The sequence below is a fragment of the Eucalyptus grandis genome, chromosome 6 (assembly GCF_016545825.1).
Source record: "Eucalyptus grandis isolate ANBG69807.140 chromosome 6, ASM1654582v1, whole genome shotgun sequence".
NCBI lineage: Eukaryota > Viridiplantae > Streptophyta > Magnoliopsida > Myrtales > Myrtaceae > Eucalyptus > Eucalyptus grandis.
In genome coordinates this window covers 50284945-50307587 of record NC_052617.1, presented here as the reverse complement: position 1 = coordinate 50307587, position 22643 = coordinate 50284945, and the positions used below count along the sequence as shown (strand labels likewise).

The following is a 22643-nucleotide window of genomic DNA, read 5'->3' as shown; positions in this document are numbered from 1 at the left end:
GGGGTCCAAGGGGCTTTGGGAATGCCCAACCAAACGGGCCCAATATATTGGCTTGGGAGAGGGATGGCTCTACCCCTGTAATACTCGTTTTCTTGGGGTAATAGTGTCCAAGGCGGACAATATGTGTACAGTGGAGATATGGCCGATCCATGCTACATGAAAGGGTGGGATCCTGTTAAGAAAGGAATTTGAAAGAATGTATAAAGTTCTTTCACCCCATGAAAGAGGGCAACAGAAGCATCTACAAAGCTAGGAACCTAAATGCCCACCTGCGACAGTCTGTTGGTGAGTTGGATGGATCGTGAGTCGTGTGACTTTAACGTGAACCCAATGCAATGTAGTTTGGGTGACCAGAACATGAGAAGTCTTCCTGAAATGGATTCCGATCTCGGTTCACAGTCATGCCATTAAGATTGATAGAGACGGTGGATCGCCGCTGGTGAGGGCAGCCGGGCAGATTGATAAGGCTCTTGGAATTGTCAAGGAAATGGATTCCACTGCCTGTCGGCCAACATCTTTCATTTGTAGTGTTCTCGTACATACCTATGGGATAGCAAAACAGATTGAAGATGCTGTGGAGACATTCCTAGAAATGGAAAGGAATGGAATTGAGGCTGACGTGGTAGCATATAATTCCCCGATTAGCGCCTTTTGCCAAGATAACAAATTTAAAAACGTGAAAAGGATTTTGAGTGAGATGGAGAGCAGGCGAGTTAATCCCAACTCAGGGACCTGCAATATTATTTTGACTAATTTGATTAATAATGGGGAAACCGATGAAGCTTACAGCTTCTTCCGGAGATTGATCAAGGTTTGTGAGTCTGATGCAGAAACATATACAATGATGATAAAGAAGTTCTGCCTGAGGGATGAGCTGGCGATGGCTCTTAAGGTGTGGAAGTATATGAACTTGAAGCGATTCATACCAAGTATGCACACTTACTCAGCTCTCATATATGGCTTATGCGAGAAGGGTAATTTACCAAGGGCTTGTGACTTATGGGAAGAGATGATGGAGAAAGGGATCCGCTCATCACGTATGACTTTTGGGAGGGTAAGGCAATTGCTTACAAAGGAAGGGAGAGAGGACGTGTTGTAATTTCTTCAAGAGAAATGAACCTTTTGGTCAAGAGCCATTATGCGATTGAAGCTATGCACAAGGACTAAGGAGCTTTCTGCTCCAAGTTACGACCCTGATATTGTTAGGTTCAGGCATTAGGACGTAATATTCGGTTTGAGAGCAGTGCTCTGTTTGGTTAGGATGTTGGGCTGTAAAGCAGGTGACCATCATTTTCTTGTTTGTTCATAAACCATAGGTTGCAGATCTCATCATACCATTGGATGAAGACTGTCAGAAACTGATTCCTAATAAAAACAGATACTCAAACATAAATGCGAAAATGTCCCGAGGATCCTTGTAACACCGATCATAAAGCACATCACCAAAATGGACGTTAACTTATTTTTCATAGAGTAAATGTTGTTGCAATCTCGAGAGGAATTGATCTTTTGATCGTCGATTGAAGCCTCTAAGTTCTTTTACTTGAGAGAGAGAAAACACCAAAAACCAAAAACTTGCAGAATGTACATAACGTTTCTTTATTTTTTAACGTTCTTTTTATATTGCAGTTTATCTTACACAAAAATAATCGCATTCTCTTATAGGCCCTTTTTCTGAGTTATGGACTGGGAGTGGCCCAACATGGGCGGCCCAACACCTTTTATAAAACCCCTCAAAAACCAATGGAGGTTACCAAGCAAAGCACTAAGAAGTTCGGGGATCATTACGAGATTAGAGTCAGAGAGAAGATTTTCTCTGACTATTGTGAGAGACAAAGATTACAAGCTTAGCGAACTCATCATTAGAGAACGGATCAGAGGCGTCCAGAGGATATATGGCAACAAGAAGAGGAACATGCAGCAGATTTTAGTGGGTATCTCGGCCAGTGACAGCATTGGCTGTGCAAATGGCTACTTGGAGCAAAAAGGTGAATGGTTTGGCAATTCTTATGCACAAAGTCTACGAATTTACACCATACTAAACATCCGGCAAATCAGTCTATGTCTTATATCATCACGGGAATTCATGACCTTGTCGTTGAAGCGTTGCGTGGAATAAGGAGGAATAGAAATTAGTCTCCGTGGACATCGTAAATTTTTGGCTGTACATTCCAAACCAAGAATTAGGAACTGACTTAGGAAAGTAGATTGAATTCTAAAGAACTTTTTTTAATGAACGCGAAATGATAACACCTGGAAAGTCCTTCGAATGTTTAGATCTCATTCTCCTATCTCTATGTGCCCCATGACCGAGGAGCAAGGAAAAAGCTAGGGCAGTGGGGTTTGGGTGCATCTGATGCGAAAATGGAAAGGGACAAATGTGGTTGGGGTTGAGAATCGACGGCGTTAAACAGTCATCCACTCGATACGAAATCCCCAAACACGAACTCAGCTGAACTGAAGTGGCCAATGCCATTTCTTCCTCCCGAAGAAACGACTAGTAGCATTAAAGCATTCGCAAGCAACGTTCTTTCGTGATATTAGGGGTCAGGCCGAAAAGAAGGATTGCACACTCGGACCAACTTCTCTATGGTGCAAAAATTATAAGGATTTGCGGGAATTCATATCCTGTAATTTCTCCGTGCTGTGTAGATCAAATTCGGTTTGTTGTGTTAGGATATAAGTGTGAGTTTTGTTAAAAAAATTTACATTTCAGAATTGGTGTGGTATTGATTATTTGATATATTGCAGTTAGTTCATAACTCATTAGCTCAGGTCTTTTAGGGAAGTTGGATTCAATTGAATATATTGACGGACTCGGACTTGAACTCTCACTTGACAATCTCTCCAGGTGAAGATATCGGATTTTTGCTGCATGTTCCAAACATGCGACGTCATTGCTTCCCATTTGAAGAAGAAACGAATGAGGGGGAATGAAATCGATTCCTATGCTTAATTGGATGGCTCGTCAAAGAAAATCGATGACGATATATCCCTAGAAAGGAACTCTCTCTAATCGTTCCAAGATGAGAAAAAGGATGGCAATGAAGCCCGAAAGGAGTGAGAAAAAAAAATAGATGAGAGAGCAACTGCTAAAGGCTAAACGGGGACTCATCTTTGGTTTCCCCCGAATTTTCCCACCCCGAATCAATGTAATGAACTTTTGTGGTGATACAGAAGGGAATGGCAATTTCAGCGGTTCACGTTATAAACATCAAGACTTTTGGATGTTTTGGAATTTTCCCTCAAAAGTGTTTCTAAATTTCAAGTTTCTATATAGCAATTTTCAGAAGGGACATGATCAATTGGTAGGCCGACAAATGGGTTAGTAATCAATAGCATTGGTTGATGATGAATTCTGGGAAATTGATGTTAGCAATTTCATTCGGACAATGAATGCAAATATATCAATGATGTCATTGGCTCCAAAATGATCTCCGAACAATATTAGAAGGAAGAAATTTCCAAGACGGGGATTAGAAACATCAGAAGTAGACCTAATCAAATTATAGATAAGCCATATCAAATTGGGTGCAATCACCGCTCGTAACTTCAGGAGTGATTTTATTATATTTTTAGGGAACTAAATGAAACAAGAAATCTTCAGACAGATGACAGACTTCAGTTCATCCATTTCATCATCCCAGCACCACGACGAGATGCCCAATAACAGGCACCTTAACCTGACGGTTCCATCCCAACTGCATTGGATGCAACCAATGAGGAAACTACAGATTTATGACCATCCATGCTGCGTGAAAGGATGCGATCCTGTTAAGAAAGGAACTTAAATAAAGTAAAAGTTGTTTCGCCCCACGAAAGAGGCCAACAGAAGCTAGGAACACAAATGCCCCACCTAAGACGACGATGCTCTGTCGATTGTCTCCACTTCCATTACAGAGATACCCATTCCTTGGGTAGGCCAATGCATTTAGGCCGCTGCACCGTCAATCCTTTTTGCTCTTACAATTTTCTGAGTGGTTCTTCCATCACAGGGGAATGTATATCCCAGACCGATGTAATACATTAACGCAAAAATGATAAAATCTTGTAAATAAGTCAATGAAAGAAAAATACAGAAATAAACAAGAAATTATAAAGGATATTAAAAATCTACATGATTTTATCCAAGTGGTCGGTATCCATATATATAGAAAGAGCCAACAGTAAATAATTCATTATTAATAAAAAATTAGAGTTACGATCGGTTGCACACTCAAATATGTTTCATGCCTATATTTAAGTCCAAATTTAAAATATTTATAAAATGTAAAACTCACGGGACAAAATGTTTAAAATCTCTTTGTACGGTTGAAAAACATAGAGATTGCCTTTCTCTGCAGCGACGCGGCTCTCATTCTTCAAGGAAAGTACGCCTGCCTTTCGGCTACTGCAAGGTCCCTTTTCCGTATATTCTCGGCTACTGCAGGTCTCTTTTCCGTATATATTCGGCTACGGCAGATGCAGGAGTCAAAGCAAAGCCTTGCTTTGGTTTCTCTCTCCCAAGGACCTTTTTTACCATTGGATAAGACCAAAGAATAAACTCTCCACCGCACAAGTGAATGCTCTAATCTTCTTTTCTTTAGTTTCTATACAGTACAAATCTCCACAAATATTATCTTATATTTGTGTGCCCCCTTGTGAATGTTTTTGTGCGGTCCAACTTGGATATTTATCCAATCGGGTCAAATTTTATAAACAATTTAAACTCGAGACATAGGTCCGTTGGTTCCGTTTTCCCAATTGGCTTTGGGCCCCCAAAAGCACATTGGGAAAAATATTTTGCGTTTGGGAGTCATTTTTGAAAGTTCATTGGGCAAATATCAACATTCCCAATGCAGCTCTTGAGGTGCTTTGAGCATTCGGCATTTCCAAAATGTAAGTTCCACCGTTCATGCATCATTACTGTTCATCTTTTTCCCCACGACTTCGAGTTCTTTGCCGGCCCCGCCTTCGCCGTTGACGCTTTCCTCTTCTGCGGCAGATCCATCCCCTTCGACAAGCATAAGTAGCACCACGTCGACTCCCTGCTTTTGCGCTCCGACTCCTTTAGCTCGCGTGAACCAGGCCTCAGGCCGCTAGATATGGCCTCGACCCTCCCCTCGACCAACTCGATGGCCCTCGACCCGCTGCTTTGGGACGCCCCCGACTTCGAGTTCTCCACTAGCCCCGCCACCGCCTCTGCCTCCACCATTGACGCCTTTCTTTTCTGTGGCAGATCCATCCCCTTCAATGAGCGCGAGTAGCACCGCATCGACTCCTACTTCGCGCCCGACTCCTTCGGCTCCTGCGAACCGGACCTCAAGCCGCCAAATTTGGTCGACTTGGAGGCCGGATCTAGCCTCTACGACCGTAGATGACAACGTGCGTCGCCTGAGGTCGCGATCTCAGGCGGCTAGATCTGGCCGTTCAACGGCCAGATCTGGCCATTCGGCAGTTGGCCGGTGGTTAGCTGGCCACTGGATTTAACTTTCAGTTTAAAAAAAGAAGAAGCAAAAGTCGATTACAAATATAAGTTTTGCCAAATGGTATTTAAGCTAAATAACATTTTAATGCTATAATTTATCAAATGGTGTAACATTTCGGAAAATTCATTTACCTCAAAGGTATTTGCATTATCTAATGGCATTTTCCCAAAGCGGAACCGAACGGACATATAATTTAATACAATCAAATATGTCATTTCCACTATCACCATTGACGCACAATTGTCATTCCTCATTAGCACATATCACAACCAAGATCTTAAGTTAACAGACCCTTGAATGAGTGTATACGGGAGAAATCCTAGGGGGAAAAAAAGAAGAGAAAAAGGAATCAAATAAAGCGAAGCATTAATAAAAAGTAGGATTAACACTCGAAAAATCTCAAACTAGTATTTTTGTGACAAATTTTCTTAAATTAAGTTTTTGACCACCAAAAACCTCAAACAAATTTATCCTTCATTAATTTTGATTAGATTGGATTAATATCATGAAAAATCACAAATTGATATGCTCATGACAAATAGAGGGTAAAACTCCATATTTGTACATTAGTCAATTGTCATATATCATTTGACTCAACAATTTGAAGGTAAAACTTAATGGAAACCAATTATAGGTAAATTTGTCACAAGTGACTAGTTTAGAATTTTTCTAGTAAAATAATTAATTTATGATAATTTATCACAGATATATTAGTTTGAAATTTTTGTGACATTAACTCTAAAAAATAAGAGGAATTAGAAATAAATACAAATGGATAATGACATAAACAATCCTCATTATTTTGATCTAATGTGCAATTTGATTCTTGAATTTTTAATTTGTTTAATGTAGCCTATTGAACCAAATGTGCAATATAATCCATGAACTTTTAACTTGTTTAATATAGTTCATGTACTTTTAGTACATGTTCAATACGGTTCCTCAACTGTATAAAAATGTTCAATGGACCACATTGAACAAATTAAAAATTTAAGGACCAAATTATACATTGGGCTAAAGTTTGAGAACTGTTTATATCATTTTCTCAAGTAAAAAAGAAACTTGTATTAACTTTCTAAATGAAGGTTCAGGCACCATGCTTTTCAACTGTGACTTCCTGAAACTCTATGCGAGGCTGAGGGTTATGGCACTTTGGGTTCATTGGTCATCAATCCAAATAGATTGCTAGGCTTTACATTATTAAAAAAAATGCATTTTAAGGCGTTGTTCATTTCGTGGAAAATGTGGCGTTTCTAGAAAATATTTTTCAGTAAGCCTTTTCCAATAAAATGTAATTATTTTCCGATGTTCAATTGAAATCTGAAAATGAAGTGAAAATATTTTCTCTATTCAATAAGGGAAATATTTTCCTTCATGCACTCGTTTTCAATAATTTTTATTATTTTCCTTTTTAAAATTGATTTTTGATTTTTTTTTTTAAATCGATAGTTGATTTTTTTTCTTTCTTTTTATCTCATATCTTCCCGTGTTCACATATGTAGACAATGGTTGATTTAGTGCTCATCTGGAAACATATTCTTTGATCAAAGGTAATAAAGACCCTCTGTGGAGGACTTTTATCTTGTTTCATTAACTCTAATTTCTATTTTCATGTCTTCTATGATATTAAGTACAAGCAAGTTGTGATCAAAACTTTCTTAATTTGAAAAATGAAAAATTAATTGAAGCCAGTAAAATCGAGAGACATGATTCATTTGACGACACTTGGTAAAACATAACTTATAATATAATAACAAAGTTGAATGATAAATTCAAATTCCATCATAATTTTTTATAAAAATTATCAAAAAGACCAAAACCTATTGCTTGTGGCAATTTAGTCCTAAATTTTTTTAAGTTAATTCAATCCTAAATCTTTTATAATTGTAACTATTTAGTCTATCTAGTCAAATTTGACCAAGTTCTTTAAGCAGACATACTACGATAAGTCAACTAGAAGCCCCTCCTCATCCGATGCCATTATTAAAGGAAAAGTTAAGCGCCTTTGGTTAGCTCCAAAGATATTCGATATTAAATTAATTCCATCTTTAGAAGGCACAAAATGTCATGGCAGTAATCAAATTGGTCCATGAAATAATTGCATGATAATTTAGGAAATCAAATCAAAAGTCATCCACGAATCTCATTCTTGTTTAGGTCATATACAACTATTGCGAGCTGAACTTAGAGCAAATTGTGATCACGGACTGAAAACATATGATATACCAATTTGGGGTGACAAATGTTTGAGCTCAAAAATTTTATATTGCACTAACTTTATCTGGATGATTTCTATTGACTACCAATGTAACGGTGTCGGATCATGCCATTCGTTCTAAAGGACAAGTCTACCAAATTTTTCGACACTTCATAGCTTTCCCAATCAACGATAGGCCTCAGAATCCAAAACATAATATAACTCAACTTTTTTTTCCGTTTATTTATTTCGTACCATTAAAAAGATAGCACGCAAAGAATGTAAATATTATTAAATTTGTAAGGTAATAGCAACAACAACAACAATAATAATAAAAGAAAAAAGAAATGACATTGAGACTTCAACCCTCCCAATCCCAATATATATCATGCGCAAAACTAAAATGTGAACATAAAAGTTGGGATTAACACCACAAAAAAAACCCCAAACTAATACATTTCAGATAAATTTATCTCGAACTAATTTTTAAATACAAAAAATCTCAAACTGATACACCTAAACAAATTTATCCCAAACTAATTTTTTGATTAAAAAAACCTCAAAATAGTACGTTTGTCAAAAATTTATTTTCGTTACTTTTCATTAAATTATATTAACATCCCAAAAAACCATAAAGTAGTGCACTTGTGGAGGGTAATTTTGTCATAAGTATATTGATTTATGATTTTTTATAGTTAATAAACTCCCATCAAGGCAAAAGTTAGTCTTTCATCTCGTCATGTAACTTTTAACATGTTTGATTTGTATAAGTGATTATCAAATTACAGGCCAATCACAAATTTATTGCTGATTACATATTGTGCTTATACATTGTAATCCTTTTCGTAGTTTCTACTGTGATAGTTATTACATGACTTTATGTAATAGCTATACAATCAAAACTATTATCACTTTTCCCAAGCACCATCTCTCTCTCTCTCTCTCTCTCTCTCTCTCTCTCTCTCGTAATAATAGAATGATTAGTTTGGGCGCACATGACAACCATTTTGTTCCGGAAATATTTTCTAAAATAGAAATATATTTTTCTATTTCTATTTCTAGAAGATTTTCTAAGCAAAAATAACCGTTTGATAGCGACACAAAATTCCTACTCTAAAAATAGAAATTCGTTTGATAATGACACAAATTTTTTTTTTCTTTTCAGGCGACGGTGGACCGGTGATCGGCAGCGGCGGCCGGTGACTGGCAGTGGCGGTCGGCTACCGGCGGCGGCAGCCAGCGATCAACCAACGGTGGTCGACGGTGACGGATGAATGACCGGTTGACGAACGATGAGAATAATTTTTATTTCGCATTTCTGTTTTAGAAATAGAAAAATATAAAAATTTTACTTCTAATTTTATTCCAAATCTATTTCTGGAACAAGAATCTATTTCAGAAATAGAAAAATGAATTAGGTTTATCAAATGGATTTCTATTCCAGGAAATAGGTGGAATAGGTTTTGGAATAGGAAAATTGTTTCTAGAATAGAAATAGGCAGTTGTCATGCACCCCCTTTGATATCATACAATTGTGGTTAATATTATTCTTAATCATACTATTCGAATAATTTCTTACTATTATTATTCTTATTAATAATATATTATATTTTGCACATTGTATAATACTATCATATTGTTCATAGTACAATAGTTGAAATTCATTTAATAACTTAAACAAATGTAATGCACAATTATCACAAATTTCATGTACAAATATGTTTTCAAAAAAATTCCAAATAAGGGTCTAAAGTATTCTCATTTTCTTAAATAAGGACTGAAGTAGTTATAGTTGTTTCAAATAAGGGCCTAGCCTTACCGGGGCTCATTGATCAATAAAAGTTTTGACCGATCGGGATATTTTTGTCCAAACATAAGATAAATTTAAATTTAATTATATTAAAAATTAAGAAAGAAAATAAATAAATAAACAAAGAGAGAAGGGTAACACATAGGTGAGAGGCTCGTGGTCGTCGCCCCATCACTAATGGGGTGGCAACGACAAGTGGCGGGGTCGTTGGCAACCCCTATTGACCATAGGTGAGGGCTAGGATAGGAGAAGGTGGTGACCCTCTCCTAGATTTGGGTGAGGGTTGTCGGCGTTGTCTAGCGTCCCAGGCTTGGGTAATTAGGTTTAAGGTCCCTAGCAAGCGCCACTAGGCTAGCATGAGGGTTGGCGACCCTCGCCCAAATTTGGGAGAGGTTCACCACCCTCTCCCATCCCTAGCAAGGGCTAGCAAGCCCTCACCTCTGGTCAACCGAGGTTGTCAATCCTCACCAGTGCGACAACCTTGCCAACCATTGTCACCTATGTGTTCCCCTTCTTTTAAGTTTTAGTTTTAGTTAGTTTTTTTTTTTTATGAAAAATTTTAAGAATACGAAATTACCCATCATTGTTGGTGCATTCATACCCTTATTTGATATTAATGTAATTATTTTAGGCTCTTATTTGAAATAATGTCTACTTAGACCCTTCTATGAGAAAATGAGTGAATTTCGAACCTTTATTTGAAACAATGTCAACCTCATGCTCTTATTTGAAAAAATGAAACCACTTCAAGCTCTTATTTGAAATTTTTCCTATGTTTTCTTCACAATAGAATAACTAAAATAATTATTAATAATCTCATATACTCTTATTTATGATTAAAGATGCAATTTTGTATGTTATGATGAAATTACATTGTTAATAAACCTTAAAGTTTTATTGTTGATGATGTTATTATACAAGATAGCATAATCAATCACATATTCATCGATGCTAAATTGACCTAGGTAAATCTAACAATCGAGTGATTAAAAAAAAATTAAAAATATAAAACTTTTCAAAAAAAGTTTTATATTTAAAAATATAAAACTGTGTTCCCCAATTCGAGTTCGACCACATCACACAAAAAAAAAGTTTTCAAAGATGGATTGAACGGTGCATGTACGTGTAAAGTATGAGGGGAGAATTACCAAAAAAGTCATAAACCTATTGCGATTGTGCCAATTTAGTCATAAACTTTTTTTGCCAACTTAGTCCTAAACATTTTACAATTGTGCCAATTCAATCCATCCAGCTAAAATTGGCCGGCCGGCGAACGATTTTTAATAAATTTTTTTATTTTTTCGATTTTTAAATTTTTTAAATTTTTTTAATTTTTTTTTCTCTTTTTTTCTTCCTATCTTCTTCTTCCTCGCCAGCGCTGGCCGGCGGCCGAGGCAAGGGCCAGCCGAGGTCAGCCTCGCCGGCCACTGCAGGCTCGCCAGCCCGACCACCGCGAGGCGAGCCTCGCCTAGCGACGGCAAGGCTGCCGTCGCCCAAAGGCGAGGCTCGCCTTCGATGTGGCCGAGGGGGTGAGCCTCGCCCGGCGACGGCAAGGCTGCTGTCACCCGGCCAAGGCGAGGCTCGGCCTCGCCCGGCCATGGCGAGGTCGAGCTTCGCCAGATCGCGACGGCACGGCCTTGCGCCACCGGCGAGGCCGCCGTTGGGCGAGCTCGCCTTCGCCGGTGGCCGGCGAGGCTGACCTCGCAGCCCTCGCCTCTGGCCAGCCGGTCGAGAGGAAGAAGAATATAGGAAGAAAAAAAAAATTAAAAAAAAAATTAAAAAAATCGAAAAAAATAAAAAAATTATTATTAAAAATCGTTCGCCAAAAGCTGGCCAACGTCCACGCGCTCGGCCCAGAGCCCGGCCAATTTTGGTCGGATGAACTGAAATGGCACAATTGTAAAAGGTTTAGGACTAAATTGGCCAGAAAAAAAAAAAAATTTAGGACTGAATTGGCACAATTACAATAAGTTTAGGACTTTTTGGTAATTCTCCCGGCGTATGAGCCTAAAGAGCAAGGCATGAAATGGATGTTGCTAAATCGACCTAAATGACAAGAAACATAAATTGCTTGAATAGCAAAGTGTAAGGACCGGAGATCAAAAGAAATAAAGGGAACAATGCATCGATTAATTGAAAATACAGCGAGGAACACGAAATCAAAAGGAAATCAAAGTGCCATTTACAAGGTGTGAATCAGATTATCGAGTCATTTTTCCCTTTATTCTCCCCTTACTTTTTTGGGGAGTGAGAAAAGGGAAATGCCTACATAACGGTCCATGTGTAACGGATCATTATTAACCACAAAAAGCGTCGCTTAGAACCATATGACCGGCTTGTCCGGTTCCAACAATATTGGCTATTAAATGCAAACTGAGAAACAATGTCAAGAAAATGTGAAATACTACTACTACTACTAACAACAGTGACAACAATAGTAGGAAAATGATAAGCCTATAGTACTGTTAGTCTTCAATAACAAACGGTGGGTAACAACACAATTTTCTCAAAGAAATCCGTTGACTTGTTTAACGGTTTTTTTTTTTTTTGGAAAAATCAAAATTGGAAAGTTTTATCTATGAAGCACCGACACTGTTTCTTTTGATAGCCTTTGTGTCATGTCGGACACTCTAACATCTATCCAATATACTCTGACACGCTCCAACATGTTCCGACACGCTCCGACATGTTCCAACATGCGGTCAATAGATGTTAAAAAATTTGACACGTGATCAACTCCTAGTCTGAAATTCCAATACAAGATTCGACACACAAGGGATCAATTTTAAAAATTTTCAATAGATAAGAGGTCAAAATGTAAATATTTAAAAAATAAATAAAAAATAATGGGGGAAAAGCTTCTTTTTATATTTGATGGTGAAATTTTTTTATTATTTTAAATTATTGTTAAATATTAAATTTAACAATGGAATATGGACATTAGTTCAACTAGATAACGCCACTAAAAGTTGAGGCATCAGGGTGAGAGTCTAAGACCTTATGGACGTGCTTAGCGATATATATGTAGCTAATGTGAGGCTTTACTTCGGCATAACACCCCACCATTGTTCCATTAAATGCCTATGACAGCTTCCTTTCGGGCGGTCTTCATCTATCTACATTGATCCAGCGATGGTGATCTTATTTTTTTAAGTCTTGTAGTTTCGATAATTTTCATATGACTAACCGATGAATTTCTTCTCACTGTGACAGGCACTATATCAATCAGTTAGGTAGCGAGTCTCACCTTCTAAATTCAGAAGTCCATAGAAATATTTTAAAATTTTTAAGAGAGAGGGAGAGAGAAAATACTCGAATGACACATCTTTACTTTCTAGCTTGGCTTCATAATGTATTATGATCAACGGGTACTTACACTCGAATAATGAGCATAGAAAAAGTAGTAATCTAATTTAACAAGGAAATTTACTATCTTAATTTAATAAGAAAATTCTTTATTTTAGAAAATAACGAAATATAAAACAATGTTCCCGTCTAATTAAATCCCTAACAATATATTCTCACAACAAGAGGCCCAATTTCTCTAACAACGAGAGGCCCAATCTGACAGCCCACTCACAGATCGAAGTTTGAGCCACTCAGAAATTCTCGAGAGTAGTTCGGAAAGGGCTTTGCTTAAAATCAAGTCGTTATTCTATTGACCGAGCTCATCATATGCGCATCCCCGCATGGAACCCACCCGACCCAATAGAGCAACTTGACAAGGGTTGACTCGAATCAACATTCCAGTCAGGAAAACAACATAAAATCTTGTGTGCCGGTCCTATTTTCATCTAGAAAAAATGACATAAATGATCTATGAACTTTATTTAAATGTGCAATGTCATCCCTCGACTTTTAATTTGTTCATTATAGCTCAATGTACAATGTAGTCCGATGTAAAATTTTAATTTATTTAATATGAATCCTAAACTTTTGATACATATTCAACTTATTTCTTGAATTATGACAACAAAAAAAAAAATTGATGTCATCCCTAAACTTCAATTAATGAAAGGAAATGACAACATTGAACATTTTTATATAATTCGAGAATTAAGTTGAATATATACGAAAAATCCAATGATCACATTGAATAAATTAAAAGTTCATCGGGGCTTGGGCTTGGGATTATATTGTATATTTGACTAAAGTTCATGAACCACATTAAACAAATTGAAAGTTCGAGAGTCTTATTGCACATTAGAACAATCAAAATTCAATGACCGTTTGTGTCATCATCATTTTCATCTATGTCTCATGTTTCTTTATTATTTTTACTATTTTTTTTTCCATTTTTTTTTTTTTATTTTTTTTTCCTTGTTTCTCTAAACCTAGGATTAGAAAAAAAAATTAAACATATATTTAAAAATTTCCACACCAATGCCGATGGTGCCAAGTTAACTATTCGAATTCCATCATAACTTTTGAGTTAAAATTTTCTTTTGGGTTGGTGACAAGGTCAACTAGTCCTTTGAAAAAGCAAAAAGTTATGCACCTTTCATCGGCACCAAAGAAATTCGATATTAAACTATTCTATCTTTAGATTGCACCAATGTCATGGTGGTGATCGATCAAATTGGCCCCAAGTGTCGTGATCAATTTTGCCTAGTGTTGCATTAGAGCTGAAGTCGTCATGACCTTGATTGCTAGTGCCGATTAGGTGAAAGAATCTGGGTGCATCCTTGATCGTTGGAGATTCTTCTTCGGACCCTCCAGTTTCACCCATAAAGTAAATAATTACACAAAGAAGACAAACCCAACTTTGTTTTTGTCATTTCTCCTTGTTATTGGTTTTTTAAGCCCACAAGTAACTTGTCCTAATTCGTTCCCCTAGGTTCAGTGGGATTTCGAGTACATGTCGCAAGCCTCACAACTACCAGATTCTACCTCGGCGTTTTCTGTCGGTCAAAAAAAGGATTCACCAAAAGATACAAAGAATCCAAAAGTATTCATATCTTAAGCAATAACTTCCCGATGAATTTCCCCAGAGATTCCACACACCACTAGCCGCCGACAGCCGAAAGTCTCCGGCGGCCGCCGCAGCCGCCACCTAACCCCGCACTGTCATCTTTTGGCTTTCTACCTCACAACGTGCCAACAGAATGAGTTCTTTGTACTCACTTGCTCATGAAAGAATCTTAAACCATGTGCTCTTTTAAAAAGAAGAATCTTATTTCCTTTCTGTTAGCGGTTAAAATATGCTGTGAAAGTTGCACTCTTAAATTTTTAAATCTTGACTGTGTTTTGAGAGTCTTCATGAGGGAATGCTAAAACATTACTTCTTGCAGTTCCGTTTTTGGTGCAATTTTAGTCTCAACATCAATTTACGTCATACTATAAATCACGATTCTTGCACTTATGAGAACTATGAGTGACATATATGCACGATCATTCACAAAGTGAGTTTGAAAATAACCTACGAATCCATTATGAACACGGAACTATTAAAATCCAAATGTAGAGCAAAGTTTGACTAAGGATTGAAATCACGTACAATGAGGACAAACATTGAGGATAACTGATGTTGATTCCTAGATATACATCATTTAATATACCAATTTAAGGCGACAAATTTAAAAAATATGAGCTCCAAATTATGTTTTACATGAACTATATGGGGATGACTATTACTGACAACCAATGTTAAAGTGCTTGAACTATAATTCCATTCTAAATTACAGTCTCCCAAAATTTTCAACAATTTATAGTTGACTCAATAAAAAATAGCTATTAGAATAAAAGAACACTATAACTTGGCTTTTTGCATTATTTTTTTAAGTATCATTGAACCGATGATACACAATGAATGCATATGCAATTAATACGGTAAAGTAAAAATACTAACAATAAGTGACATGGTGACTTAGAGTCATTCGATGACTTATTAGTTAAAAGTTTGGAAGCTATCAATTGTCAACTTCTTCTTCTTCTTGTTTTTTGATTTCCATTAGACTCGATGCTTCACAATGATTCCTAATTTCAAAACTCATTAGGCTCGCTTTAATCATTATTCCAATTGAAATAACAAAGCGTAAAATACACTCGACTTCTCATTGAAATGGTGTGCTAGAAAATCTTCGGCGTGCGTTGATTTTACGTGACCTACTTCCTGGCATTCTTCACAACTCCACATTAGAAACTCTCATTGAAGAGGAGGAAAAAAAGAAATTAGAGAAGCTCTCGCGCCCGTGCTCTCCTCGCTACATACTTCTCTGTCCATCTTCTGGTTTGACTTTTGCTTAATTGTGTACTCCACACTCACAAAAGGGAATCTCAAAGCTGACAATGATTACCAGCACCGAAAAAAAGGCACACCACCACAAGGAAATTGTACTCTGTGGGTTTGGCCACCGTCGGTTCAGTCGACCTTGTAACATGAGCCATCCCTTTTCGACTGTCTTGGGTCACATCAAAATGCTATGGAAAAGGTTGTAATCCTAGATCTTTGTGGAGGGCATGATCTGTGGTTTCACATTAGTGGGCAACATTCGATGGCTCTCATGAAGATTTGACACTGAACAGCTGTGTTATACACATGTCTGCAAGTGTAAAAGCAGATACTCTGCTACTGCTAAAGTAGCTCTCAATCAGCAAGAATTTGAAACAGCCATTTATTTCATTTTTATTTTTTTAAATCAAGAAAGATGGTTGGAGTAGCTGATAAGACCATCAAAAAATGTCTCACCTAGTGATTTTGATGTTTTTTCAAACTCTTGTTATGTTGGTTTTGAATTTTGCCAAAGCAGATGGAATTTCATGCATTACTGGAAGCGACAAAACTATTGTGGCATAATCACAGATTCCCTTGCACATTGCTAGTCTTTCCCTTATGCAAGTTTGGAAACTAAGGGTGGAAATTGGAGACAAATGACAAAAAACACATTTCTTTTGCTTCTGTGGTCTGACTAGGCCAAGTTCATGCCCTATCGAATTTGCGGACTGTCGGGTTCATGAGAAAATAAATAAAATTTTGCCTTTTTTTTTTTTTTTTCGAGAGGCTTTCTACATTTTCGTGGTAAGGACAAGATTAAAGTTCCGTTTGAACCTTGTCATGATTGTGCGCGTGTGGTTCACCCCTTATTGTTTTCATTCAACAGTGACCATATACTTCTCGTTGTAGAAAGTCCCGGATTGACTTTGGCCGTAGCTCTAGCCGCAAGAGTCTTGAGACCAAGACATTTTTTAGGCCTCGATGTTTATCTGTTGCTTCCTTTTTTCCCCCTTCTCTATCTGTCCTAAGAGTGGCTGCTCTCTAAAAGATGCAGAGTTGAGAAAGAGGAAGTTTCTACAAATTGTCATAGATGGGTGGATCGATAAAGACAATAAGAAGGATTTTTATTTTGCAAACTTACTTGTGTATAGCCCCCAAAATCAAACTACATGAGCAAAGAGAAGACCTTGAACTTCCTTTTTCTTGAAGCTTTCCATTTCCATTGACAAATAATAGAAGAGGTACATTCTTATCATGAGGACCACGATATGCAGAGGCTAGCATGACCCTTCCCGTTCCCTAAACACATTACACAGTGAAAATGAAACCTAAGCCTAGAATTTCTCACAAAGCAAATTCCACCACCATGATTAACCTTGTTATGAACATGAGCGCCCAAATAATCTTTAACTAGTTGAAGGGCTTATAGGACTTGAGGTCGAGAACAACACCGGCGACAGAACCAGCAGCAGCAGCAATGGTGATGATTAGGCAAGCCATGCTCAGAATCTGAAGGCACACCCACTTGGTGCTCCACTTGGGTATTTGCTTCTGCTTAATGTACATCTCGACCGGGAAATAGACCGTGAGGGGCCAAAAACCCAGCGCTCCGAGCAGCCCAACAATGTCATTGAAGAATGGAAGGAGCATGGAGATCACGGTGGTCATGATCACAAAGACGGTCCTCCAGACCAACCGGAAGAGGTTGAGCTTGTAAGTACGGAGACCAAGGGTTGGGATTTCGATATCCCTCGTGATGAACTGGCTGTTGGGGAATTTCTTGATCGCGGCCTTCTCGACGAAGGCGAATAGGGGTTGGCAATAGACTTGGTACGTACCGATGAGGTGGATCACGATTGCAGCGTTGGCAATGTCGACCATCCAGTATGGGTTGTAGAAGCCGAACCCAGTGAGGAGGTTTCCAGGCGCCATGTCACCGAAGGCAGCATAGCCCATGCATCCGCAGAGCATGTAAAAAAGGGTCGTGACTGCTATGCTGACTAGACTCGCCTTCTTCATCGTCTTTGATTCGGATGGCGGGGACCGGATGGTGTCCTGAAACATATACAAACTTATCGTGTCAAGTGACTTCAATTTCATTACAATATTTAACCATCACTAGTACTTTCTTGTGTCATGCATTTGAGAGGAAATTAAATTATTCACCTGAATTTCGATGAGGATAAGGGAGTATGAATAGGCAAAGGCAATGTCACCAAGAGCCTGGAAGCTCCTCCATAGTTTCTGTGTGGAGGTCACGGTGCCGATGCTAATTCCAGTGAGACTTCCCATGAAATTCCCCGTCTCTGAAGAGGAGACAATTCAGAACAGAATACTAAATCAGAACTCATACTTCTACCGGGTTCTGTCCCCAAAGGGATGGTTTAGAAAGATGACTGGAGCAGCTTAGCAAGAAAAAATTTCTTGTACCTGCAACTCTGGCAATACCAAGGCCGAGTCCAATGGTGGAGTAGGTGAAGGACATGACAGCGGCAACGATGGACAGCCACCACAGCTGATCGAAATCGGGGATTTGAGAGAAGATGATCTCAAGGATGCCGAATGCAATCATGTAAGGAGTGCTGTTGACATGGCACGGGCTCTTCTCACCGTTCTTGTGGAAGCAATTGGACCTACTGATAGCCCTGCAGTGACCATAGAAGCCAAACAAAATCAATCGAATTCGCATATCTTTCGACACTGGCAGAACAATCACGAGAATTTTCACTGAAAATTTACGCACATCATGCTAATGGAAGATGCAATGGTGTAACCGATGGCAACCCCAAAGAGGTTCACGTATTGAACCAGTCCACAGAGCTTGACTTTGAACCCACCTGGAGAATTTAATCAAAAGAGGAGAGTTTAGCAGCAAACACAACATGATTGGGCATGACTCACACATTAGCATTGGAATATGATTGTGAACACGGATACAAATGTGACATACCGAGATTGGCGCTGACAGCATCCATGTAGGTGTAGTTGCGCCTGCCGTTGATGGGGTCACTGGAGCGGTAACAGGCGGCAAGGAGGGTGGAGGTGTAGTAAGTGACCAAGGCGAACGGGAGCATGACAGCGAGACCAGCAATCCAGCCGAGCTACGCAGTGGCCCAAGTGACAATGGAACGATTGGGAATTGCCCCTGCGGGGTCAGCGGAAGAAGCATTGGCAAATATCCCAAGTGATCCACGTGTTGGAGGGCTGAGTCAACCTGATGGAAATGATGATGATAGGATGTACAGTCAGTTTAAACCTAGAATGGGTGTTGCGGCGAAAATCCGAAGCAAAAGGACATATTTGTTTCGCTCGGAGGAATACAAGCAACTGTACTTTAAGTTGCTAAAGCGTGGTGTGATTAACCCTATAAGTGTGGACTTTGATTTTCTTGATTCTCTGAATGTTAATCTGCGAGAGAAATTCAATCTTCTTCAACTCGAACAGTTTTGTTCTGAAACGACAGAGGTTCATGCTGAACTCAATGCTTACTTCTATTCGAATCTAAGTTTCTTGGATGCGAATAGATTCTCTTTCAGTGTTCGAGATCAGGACTATGTGGTTGACATGGATACATTGGCTGATGTGATTGGGGTTGAAAGAGGGAAATATCAACCTATTAATGTGTCTATTGGTCGTGCGACGATAGGGCTTGTTCGGGATAGAACGACGGAAGGAAAGATTTCATATTTGAGGATGAATGCCTCAAATATTTTGCTTCATAAGATAGTGATCAATTGCCTCATACCCAAATCAACTTCGAAGACCGATGTTTCAAACTCGGAAGTAAAACTCATGTATGCCATTAATGCTGGCAAAAAGTTCTCTCTTCCACACACTATTATGTTCCACATGTACAGAACGATGGTGAAAGACAAGGGCTGACTTCCTTACTCAGCACTTGTCACTGAGTTATTCAGACATTTGAACATTCAGCCTCCCAGGATTCTTTGTGTTCGACCATGCGATCAAATGGTGGTGGGACTAAAAATGGTCTCTAAAATGCGTCTAAAGGAACTTAACAAGGCTTTGGAGCAAATCAAGGTTAAAACCCCTGTCAAGACTCACCCAGTCTCTTCGATTGCAAAACGGAAAGGGAATGAGTCCATGGTTGCTTTATCCAAGGAAAAAAAGAGTACTCATCTTGGAGGATGAAGAGGATGAGGATGATATCACAATTTCTACTCTTGCATTGAAAAACTTAAGTCGTTCTGTTCCAGAGACAAAGAAGAGACATGAACAAGACAAGGAGGAGATCGAACAGAGGTCTGGAGAGAGAGAATCCATGGAGAAAGAAGCAAAGGAGGAAAGGATTGAGGAAGAAGAAGAAGAAGAGGGCAGAGGTGAACAAGAAGAAGCAGAGCATGAAGAGTACTTCTCACCACCCGAAGGCATTGAAACAGGGGGAGATGCTGAGAAAAAAGGTACATCTTCAACTGCTGCCACTAGTGAAGGAGTAAGTCGTTCAGCAGCAGATCCAGAAGACATCTATGCCTCTCAATTTCCTGAGGAAGGCCATGAGGTTTCATCGCCCAATCTGCGTAATCGTGCTGACTTGCCATCATCTACCAATACACCATTTGATCGTGAAGAAGCCAGTACTCAGACCGATAATTCAGCAGACTTTCGCGGAGTGCTTGATGTTCTCTTGGAGATGCAAGGCCAAATTTATGCTCTGGGATGCGAAGTTCAAAACTTGCAAAATGCAGGTCAAGCCTTTTCAAGTTCTTTGCATGATCAAATCCATACCCTTGCTTATCAAGTTCAAGCAAATGCCAAGGGTGAAGATGTGGCTCAACTGAAGGAGGATTTCAAAAAGTTGGAAGGGATTTCCAGTCAATGGGAGATTTCCAACTTGTTCGTATTCCAAAGCAATCCTAATTCCATTCTCTTTTCATCTCTACCTTTTTAATACTGACAAAAATGGGGAGAGATGTGGTGCAGATTTGAGATTTAAATTATGAGTTTGTGTTTGATTGACTTTACTTTTGTGTTTGGCTGTTTGGCTGTGACTGGACTGTTTGATTGTTTGTTTATCTTAAGCACTATTGGAATTTCATGGCAAAGATAGTTGCTCATTTACAGGACTAACCTACTTTCTGTGGATACAGATTTTAATGTTATCTTTACTAAGCCAATTATCTTTTGTGAGATATTCATGTTTGCTTGAGTATTGTTTTGCAGGTCAAAGTTATCCAAATTTGCAGGAAAGTTTTGTTACCATAAAAAAGGGGAGATTGTTGGAGAAAACTTCCTTGAGAGTTTTGAAGTTGACAAAACGTTTCCATCAGTCTAGTCAGAAGACTTGCAGACTCTTCCATCAAAGTTTGAAGACCTCCGGACTGTCAAATTCAAGACTCAAAGTTTATCTTCATTGATAGTTTCTAGACCGTCGAAGAAGGCTTATCCAGAACTGAGTATTTCGTTAAGAATTTAATTCTATCGACTGAAAAAGATCTCTTGGTTGGATATAGCATGTCGGAATCCATTATTTAAATTGAGATTGATTCGGGGATTTTAGATCCGTTGATTGGCATAGTATACTTGGAAGATTCTACTTATGGAAACCTAGATCTTGATTGTATGGGTGAGCAGTATTGGTGGGCTATCGTCATATTCCTTAAACAACTCGAAATCTCTCTAATTGATTCTATCCAACGGGTAGATTGGAAGAACTCCTTTGGTAAGTGTCAATGGGTATGATGGCATGAAGGAGTATATAAGGAAGACGTTCTAGTTGTTCGAGTGTGTGCGCGATAGAATAATTCCAGACTCTGAAGCTCATTGTTCTTAGTCAATTCATTTGTTGAGCGAAATCTTGTACTCAAAAGAGAGTTAATATCTTTGTGAGACCTTGAGGAAGTGTAGTAGAGTCTCTACACTGTGGAATCAAGGAAGAGCTTTACTGTAACAACTCTTTTGATTCATAGTGAAATCCAGCCGATGGGCTGTCAATGCGAAAGAGTGGATGTAGGCTTGAATTAAGCCGAACCACTATAAACCCTGTGTTCTAATTCTCTTCCCTACGCTCTTTTACTTTGATAGTAATTTAATTTATTTACAAGAGTCTAATTTCCTTTTTACAATATGTTATTGATTAGAGTTGCACACTTCTCTCTGGAAAATTTGTTTTTGCACCTATTCATCCCCTCTAGGTGCTCGTACTAGCTTTCACAAGATTTACATTAAGCAGACGAACATAACCAAGTGGAGCATTAGATGGGTGCTCTTCCAAATTCTAACTGCGGTTTGCCTTATCATCTCTGTCGCTGCCACCGCTGGCTCTGTTGCTGGGTTTGTTCACGACCTCAAGTCCTACAAGCCATTTAGTTTGGACTTTTAAATGTCATGCTACATTTAGACGAAGGCTGGGGCAGGGCAAAACACTGGCTGATATTCAAAGTGGTGGGAGCTTCGCTATTCATTTTATGGGTCTTGAGTTTTATGTCTTTGTATTTTCAACCCTTTTGAGGCAGTCATTCTGCTTCGGTTATCTTATTCGCAGAGGCATTTGCCGTGGTACGCGAAGCTGCAAAGAGAAAGCTTGGAATGCGCCACTTTGATGTACAGGTTTGTCTTTTGACCATCTTCTTTAGTTCCATCTCTTTGTAAGCCATCACATTATTCCGATATGTTAGTCTAGATTATTGGTGGCGCTGTGCTTCATGATGGATCCATTGCGGAGATGAAAACGGGGGAAGGAAAGACGTTGGTATCTACTCTGGCGGCATATCTTAATGCTTTGACTGGTGAAGGTGTACATGGTATGTTAATGCATAGAAGGATTTGTTGCCATCCAACTGCACGCAGCTAATAAGTCGTTCTTCAACAGTAATCTTTTGAATCGTGGAAATTGGTACCTTAACAGTGCTTTACAATTTTTCCTACAAACTACGCACTTAAAGAAAACTGGAATAGTGATAGTTCTTTTGCATCTCTAACTTGCTCAATAACTTA

General features: G+C 38.6%; 2 protein-coding genes and 1 long non-coding RNA gene across 3 annotated transcripts; 2 read left to right on the top strand and 1 right to left on the bottom strand.

Moving 5' to 3' along the window:
- Positions 1 to 218: 218 nt before the first annotated feature.
- LOC120294521 (pentatricopeptide repeat-containing protein At1g77360, mitochondrial-like) lies at positions 219 to 1099 on the top strand. Its single transcript, XM_039314653.1, has 2 exons — positions 219 to 301; positions 400 to 1099. Exons 1-2 carry the CDS (start codon positions 219 to 221, stop codon positions 1097 to 1099), a joined length of 783 nt encoding a protein of 260 aa, XP_039170587.1.
- A 15693-nt stretch (positions 1100 to 16792) lies between these two features.
- On the bottom strand, positions 16793 to 19492 carry LOC104450533 (amino acid permease 3). Its single transcript, XM_039314652.1, is given in 6 exon segments — positions 16793 to 17744; positions 17856 to 17995; positions 18120 to 18334; positions 18433 to 18526; positions 18640 to 18834; positions 19435 to 19492. Coding segments are annotated over 6 exon segments (1347 nt in total). The 3' UTR covers positions 16793 to 17099.
- Positions 19493 to 22068: 2576 nt separating this feature from the next.
- Positions 22069 to 22355, top strand: LOC104431683. Its single transcript, XR_722920.3, has 3 exons — positions 22069 to 22091; positions 22192 to 22256; positions 22330 to 22355. It is a non-coding gene; the product is annotated as an uncharacterized LOC104431683 (long non-coding RNA).
- Positions 22356 to 22643: the final 288 nt, after the last annotated feature.

Coding starts and splice junctions, on each gene's coding strand:
- LOC120294521 (XM_039314653.1), top strand. CDS start 219: ATGAAAGAGGGCAACAGAAGCATCTACAAAGCTAGGAACCTAAATGCC. Junction 302..399: donor GTTGGTGAGTTGGATGGATC/GTGAGTCGTGTG, acceptor CTCGGTTCACAG/TCATGCCATTAAGATTGATA.